Genomic DNA, 7,638 nt, shown 5'->3' on the forward strand with positions numbered 1-7,638 from the left:
AAATATAAAATACGTGCCTATGCGAGGCAGAATTCTGGTTGAGTGTCGTGGAGCACCTTCTGGGAGTACGTTCACCGCAACTGCAAGGCGGTACAATTGTAAGTCGCAAGTGGTAATTTTTTTTCTTACTGGGAATGGTCAACTTATAATAAAAATATACTGAATTTTGTGTTATAAATTAACAATTTCTTCAATTCGCAGGATGTGCTGTCTGTTGCCTTCTCCGCCGACAATCGTCAAATTGTCTCTGGCTCACGCGACAAGACCATCAAGCTGTGGAACACTTTGGCCGAGTGCAAGTTCACCATCCAAGAAGATGGACACACCGATTGGGTGTCATGCGTACGTTTCTCGCCCAACCACTCTAACCCCATCATTGTCTCGTGCGGTTGGGATCGCACCGTTAAGGTCTGGAATTTGGCCAACTGCAAGTTGAAGAACAATCACCATGGACACAATGGTTACTTGAATACCGTGACTGTTTCACCTGACGGTTCATTGTGCACTTCTGGTGGCAAGGACTCCAAGGCTTTGTTGTGGGATCTGAATGATGGCAAGAACTTGTACACCTTAGAGCACAATGATATCATCAATGCATTGTGCTTCTCGCCCAACCGCTACTGGTTGTGCGTTGCATACGGTCCATCAATCAAAATCTGGGATTTGGCATGCAAGAAGACCGTTGAGGAGCTCCGCCCCGAAGTTGTGTCGACCAGCTCAAAGGCCGATCCACCACAATGCTTGTCGTTGGCCTGGTCCACCGATGGTCAGACCTTGTTCGCTGGCTACTCTGACAAGACCATTCGCGTATGGCAAGTCTCTGTCTCTGCTCACTAAGTTGATGGCAGTTACGTACGCTTGAATGCAGGAGCATTTTTGTTTTTAATTACATGTTTTTATACGTTTTTATGACAAAAAGTAAGTTGCCCATACTGCTGGGCATTCAATCCTATATGTATGTAAAAATGTATGCGAAAAGAAAAATGTGTACTGTATTTAAAATGTTAATTCATTGAGCGCTGATTTGTTTATTATATAAACAAATAAATAACAAGAATGTCAAAAAAACCCAAAAAAAGAAAAGTAAGTTTTGTATTAATTTAGCTGTATTTTAACGTGTAAGGCTATTTAAATCGTAAATATATAAGTAGGGGATTTTAATTTATACACCAACTTGACGTGTTTTCTCTTCACAAATGTAGGAGATTTTGCAATGGCGAATATTTTGCCAGGTGGCAAATTTGTTGGTGTTATAGCACGTTGCTTTTCTGCTTTGGTAAAGATGGTTCTTTTTTCTGCTTTGGCACCTTTTTATTGATTTGGTATACCCTCAAAACATGTGTGTGTGTTGCTTTCGTTGAAACGGCTACTTTGATGCATATTTTTCGGCGCAATTTACATGCCAAATGTGGCGCACACGCTTGCTGCTTTTTTATGCGCGCCTGGTAAAATTCGTGAAGTCGGTATCCGCTGATCAACTTCGACATTAGTTTGGGCAGCTCTTATGATGGTTTGCGCAAACTTTTTACTAATACCAAACGATTTTGATTTTATGATTGCCGTCTCCTCCGTTACGAGTTTGCGCAGTTTCTATGCGAGTTTGCGCAAACTTTTTGCAAATATCACTCGATTTTGACTATTTTTCGCAGCAAAAACTAATTTTCTAATTCAGAAAAATAACTCGTCACTTTTCGTCTTTTTATTGAATGAAACTCACCGGCATTTAAGTATATTTAAATATTTAATTTTCGTTAAACTTTCGTGTATGTATGTATTTACTAAAATTTAAAAATTCCTATAAATAATTCGTAATTTAAATACATATTAAAATATCAGGACTTGGTATGCATATTTTGATATTTTGCTAGATATTTTCTTGAAACAAATATGAATAGGAAGAATAGCGGATAGCAGCAATTCAAATCCTTAATAATTTAATTTAAATTAACCTAAAACTAAAAAGTTGATACGTCATGCCTATAACAGTATCCGACGGATGTCATTCTCCCGGATCTAATCCTTCACACTCGCTTGTTATGACAGTGTGAATCGGATTAGATCCGTGCGGATGCATTCCGTCGGATACCGCGATAGGCATGTACATATATAAAATTGTACACAGAGACATAATTTATTTAAACAGTAATGTACAAAACATTTAAGAAATGTCAGAAATTAAAATTTTATACAATTTGCGATTTTTACAATATTAAGGGTAATCAAAAAGTGATTGCTTTTACCAAAAGGCGCTAAGTGAAATTTTTTCTTTGGATTTTCTAAAGAAGACACATGACATAAGCACATACATATTTTTGGAAATGTTTACTAGCTAACGAATGGGGCTATCTTTGCCTAGTAGAAGCCATACTCCGGTTTGGTAAATTTTTAGGAGGAAATTTTTCGTGTTTTGAAAATATAGAGTTGGAAATCAAAACGAAAAATTTTGTAATGAAATAATATTTGAAAAATTCCAGCGATGCTAATTTTGTTTCATATTGTTTTAATTCCATGCATTTTTGCAAAATGCTACAAAATTTTGTTGGAAAAGTTTTATTTTTTAGCACAATACCGGTTCTAATACACTCTTTGGATTTTGCCTTAGTCCGGTACAAAACGCTGGGAAAGTAAAGCCGTCATCGATTCGCCAACAGTTAGCGAGTGGCGAAACGAACGAACTCAATGAGGTACAACCAAACTCGCTATCGTCTATCCGTGCTAGCTAACTTTGTTGTTGCTTTCACATGCAAAATTGTTCGTTAAGCGACCGGAACTCAAACATAGCAAGCAGCGAAGTGGCGAATCGATGACGGCTTAAATTAGCCTTCTTAGTAGAAACAACAGGCCAAGGGCTATCACTTCAGCAATATTCCTCAAAACTGTTTGGGGAAACCGAAGGATCAGCATTGCTTCAGACAAACACGCGGATATTCCAAGATTATTTATTAAAACGTTCAAATAATTTCCCCCGATGGCTGGTTGAGCAACTAGAAACGTGCAGTTGTTCATTTATTTTCTGGGTTTTTGTCTTGGTGTAAGCGATAGAATAAGTATACTTCGAATAGCTTGTAATAATTTTGATACATTTTAGTTTTTAAAATGGTAGCACGCACACCGCTAAGCCCTGATCTCAATGCAATTGAAAACTTATGGGCAATTGTAAAAAGAGATCTCAGGGAGGAAAAAATTTGCGAAATAATGGTTAATTGTTTCAATTGGTGCGGCAAAGGTCAGATTATTTAGGCTGGCTAACTTTTAAAACGGCTAAGGAGGACAAATAATTTTTAACTTTTGAATCAGTACTTTTTTTGCTTTTCGCCGCTTTAGCCGATTTCTTGCTTCTTATTAAATTACTGGAACATCGACCTCTTTTCGCACTGCACTTTGCATTTTCGGAAAATTGACTACTGCCTGGAATCAAAAGAAGTAGGCTATTATTTTCTTTACATGTTTACCGTTAGCATAAACTCAAAAATCAGAAAAACCGTATCATTGATTATTATATTCTATGTAGTGCCAGTTTGATGAAATGGTTCTCAAGTTCAGATTTTCCTTCGTTGTCTTCTATTTTTGAAAGTAATGTACGATCTTCATATCCAAACAAATAAAAATGTGAAATAAAACAAAGATAAAATAGAAGTTGTCTTTGGCTTTTGAGGAGCGACATTTTACTCTTTGGGGAGGACCGAGCACATTTCTTTCTTCCTTTGTACCAATAGGGAATAAAATAATAAAAAATATAGGACAAATTTTTGCTTCGGAAACTCAGCCGTCAAATCAAAAATAGCCAACGTCAAAATTGCCCACCTGAAATTAAGCATATGTACACACAACGGACCAATGGTTAAAAAAATACACAGCGAATTTATATCTAAGCAATTCAAAGATATGAGAGCTGAAATTATTTTATAATCATTATGGCTCAACGCTAGAGGTCGTGCCAGAAATTTCATCGAAATCGATTCAAAATTCAATGGGTTAAGCTCAGATTAAATTTTTAGTGCTAGTGAAGTAAGCTTAAGCTCAACACTGAACCAGAAACTGAGTCGTGGTAGCTTAACACATTCACAGCTGAGTTAAAAGATCCACGATATTTGTAAGCTTTTTTGTTGTTGTTTTTTTTTTAAAGCCCAATTAGCGCATTTCATATGAATAACGCGATTTTTTTTCCTGCAAATGACTAAAAATTTCACTTAGTGCCTTTTTGTAGTGTTAGACGACAAAAAGTACTTTTACACATCGAAAAATATCAAAATTTGCAAGCGCACTTTTTGCTTCGTTGCTGTTACGCAAGTAAAAAGTCATATGGTATGCGATTTTTATAATATGTGTACATCGACTTAAATTTATATAAGCATACTGCAAAATTGTATGCATTTTTTTTTTTTGAAAAATTTGCTTTGATTTAGAATGAAATGCTTAGCAGCTAATAAGAGGGCACATAAATAGTTTTTAAATACGTATTTTTCGCCCTTTTTCAAATTGTTTGTTCTTGTTTCGTTTTAGAAAATTTACTAATGCTGGGGGCACTTGGCGACGGCGAGACTCAAATCAATCCTTTTGATGACGCTCATCAGATAGTACATGCAAACATAAGCATATTTGTGTATGTATACATATGTACGCCCATATGCATATACATACATACATATTTGTATGCAAATACGTAGTTGACCAAAATTTATTTCGTACCAACGCCACTATTCGAGCGAATTAAATTTGTCACGGGAAATTTCGCAGCATTATTGGCTGTGGGCAATTTATTCGTTGCAGTCGCATTATTTGCGGTTTTCGATGCAGATGCACTGCTGTCGCCGTTACCGTTAGTAGATGTGGTGGCCGAGCTAATGCGATAATTACCATTGCGAAAAACTACCAACAACACAGTAATATTATCCACTGAGCCACGCTGATACGATTCCATGGTTAACGCTTTGGCGCCATAGTCAGCTTCATGCAAATGCTTTTTGATAAAAGTGCAAGCCTCCTCATTATTGAAGGTGTCCCATAGGCCATCTGAGGCGAGTATGAGAAATGCGGGTCTGCAAGAAAAATGGAAGTTAGTGATATCTTCGCTTATGCCAATTGAAAAACTCAAATGCACACTGACTTGTGATCGTTCAATTCAAAAGTTAGTATATCTGGATTAGCTATGACTAGATTCTTGTCCTTCAATGGATAATCGCCAAGCGCACGCGATGTCGCCAATATACCGGCTACACGCCAAACGCCGCGAAATGCGATAAAGCCGCCAGCATCATGAATGCGTTTGCGTTCACGCACCTATTAATTTAAGAGAGATAAATTTATAAAACAGATAGCAATTTTTAAAATTAAATTAATAACAAGCATTTAATTTGTTTTAATTACCTGCTGCGGCTTGTGATCGAATGACAACGGTATTGCTATGCCACGCGCGTCACACATAACGCCACGTGAATCGCCCACATTAGCCACGGTCAGTTTGGTGCCTTCAATGACGGCAATTAGCGCTGTAGTGCCGGCTATGTTGGTCTGCATAAGATAAGGAAAGACAATTACTTACATTGCTGCTGTTAACTTGAGGCATTTCGCCAACAACTTACTGTCTTTTTGGCTGCCTCAACCAATTTATAATCTGCTGCGAGCACTTCGTCTGTAATTAATTTGCCGTAATTAATTTTGCCATTCTCTATGTAACACTTGGCGTCGAAATTTTGTGGTGGTCCATTCTTTTTGCCACCATCGCTGCCAGCATCTTTGCCACTGCCGCCACCGAAGAGGGCATCCTTCGCCGCATTGCTGCCGCGCATTAGAGAATTTAATTTGGAAGTAAATACATCGGTGTCCTTTTGTTTTTTACCACCCGATGAGGCCTTGCAATCGTCTGCGGTGCTGTTGTGAAAAAGTAAATAAACAAAAACAAATATATATAAATTTAATAGGTGGAAAAATAAAACTTGAATAGACCAAAAAAGAAGTGATGCAAACTGTTGATAAAGTATACGCTAGTGTACATTAAATGATAAAGTTTTTTGTGCCGCCACTACATTTTTAAAGTCCTCTGTTGCTGTTGTGCCTGCACTTTGTCTCCAGACAGTCTGATACTTATTGTTGTGCTAAGGCGTAGATCTATGACTGCGTTTTCAAGCGTATATACAATCACTTTAAGGAGGCGGCGGAGCCAGGGGGATAGATTCCCTTCTCTTCGTCAATATACTCCTAATTTTTACTTTTGATTTATTTAATCAATACCAGTTTATTCTCCTAATTTTTACTTTTTTTTTTTTAATTCAGGCTATTGACAAAATACATTTTTAGAAATATTGGAGATTTGTTATATTGTGCATTTGAATATTGAGCATGTGCAAAATAGCCTTTTCAAGAACGTCTAAAAAGACCAATGACCTTTTCGGACGACTCAAAAAAATAAAAAATATTTCGACGAACTGATAACCTCCTCCTATTTTGAAGTCGGTTAAAAATATGAGAGGAATTTAACGTGTGCATATCAGACCGAAGTAATACCGCAATTTTCTCAGTCTGAAATTGCTGAGGAAAAATTCTACACCCTTCCCTCTCCCGCCCCTGAAAACCCGTATTCAGACGGTCTGAAAATACTAGTGTGTGCACTAGACCGTTCGTTAAAAATAAAATTTGGTTTGCCGGGCGGAAAAAGATGTGTTTTGGTCTAAAAATAAGCTGTGCAAAATTTTATTCGAATATGATAACTCTAAGTACTTGCGCGTTGCATTTGAAAATTTAGAAAACCATATGCATTCTGGGAAAATTTTTTTTAACAAAATAGTTGAAAGTCGTGAATTGTATAGTCATTTGCCATGTAAAATAACCTACACAATCTGAATATGAGGTCAAAAATTAAAAAAGTAGAATAGGTTTTAAGAATTTGCGAAATTATCGTTTTTTTCAAATTGAGAAAACAGCATTTTCAATTTTTTCCAAAAATATCCGGTTGTGATTATCACACCACAAAAAGATCTCCACCAGATTAAAGGTCTTTGAAATCCCTACGAACCTGCTATACAATGTTTTGCAATCAAATTATCAGTTTAAGAGTTATCTGCCAATTTATTAGTGAAATCGGACTCAATTTTAAGTCGCATCGTTATTCTACTGTGAATTACACCTAGAAGCTGCAAACTTTTTGTTCTTATTTTTATGCTATATTAAAGCTTATTTGATTTCAAAGTATATAGATCCAAATTTTTTGCAAATCGATTTGAAAATAGAAAAGTTATAGCAAATTTAGTAAATGACATTGGATTCAAGCAACGTATCGATACTGTACAGCACATTTGATTGTAAAATAAATTAAAATATCTTTTCCAGTGGCATGTTATGCACATCGCAATTAGAAAAACAGCTGACAATAGGTTTGTTTCATTAAGCAATAGTTTTAAATATTTTTTAACAATTGTTACAAATTATCATGCTTTGGCTAGCAAAAAAGTTGATAAAATAAAAATAAATAATAATAAATAATAAAATAATAATAATAATAATAAAATAAATTGAGATAGCAAAATAACATTTGATTTTTAGATAAGGTTTGGAAGTTTCTGCGGGATACTTTTATACTTGTAAAACTGAAACAATGGTACTTATTGAATGTATTATGTATTTATATTATGATCCTTATTT

The 7,638-nt window shown here is 35.9% G+C and overlaps 2 protein-coding genes across 2 annotated transcripts; one reads left to right on the plus strand and one right to left on the minus strand.

The window, feature by feature from the left end:
- Positions 1 to 199: 199 nt before the first annotated feature.
- Positions 200 to 1,083, plus strand: LOC118740808 (guanine nucleotide-binding protein subunit beta-like protein; the record flags this gene model as incomplete). Its single annotated transcript, XM_036472502.1, is given in 1 exon segment — positions 200 to 1,083. A coding segment is annotated over 1 exon segment (638 nt), but the record flags the coding sequence as incomplete, so codon positions are not given.
- A 2,243-nt stretch (positions 1,084 to 3,326) lies between these two features.
- LOC118740792 (protein phosphatase 1L) lies at positions 3,327 to 5,871 on the minus strand (the record flags this gene model as incomplete). Its single annotated transcript, XM_036472482.1, is given in 4 exon segments — positions 3,327 to 5,039; positions 5,108 to 5,280; positions 5,368 to 5,511; positions 5,583 to 5,871. Coding segments are annotated over 4 exon segments (967 nt in total), but the record flags the coding sequence as incomplete, so codon positions are not given.
- Positions 5,872 to 7,638: the final 1,767 nt, after the last annotated feature.

This window comes from Rhagoletis pomonella, unplaced genomic scaffold, assembly GCF_013731165.1.
Source record: "Rhagoletis pomonella isolate Grant_MI unplaced genomic scaffold, Rhpom_1.0 Rhpom_scaffold_00006, whole genome shotgun sequence".
NCBI lineage: Eukaryota > Metazoa > Arthropoda > Insecta > Diptera > Tephritidae > Rhagoletis > Rhagoletis pomonella.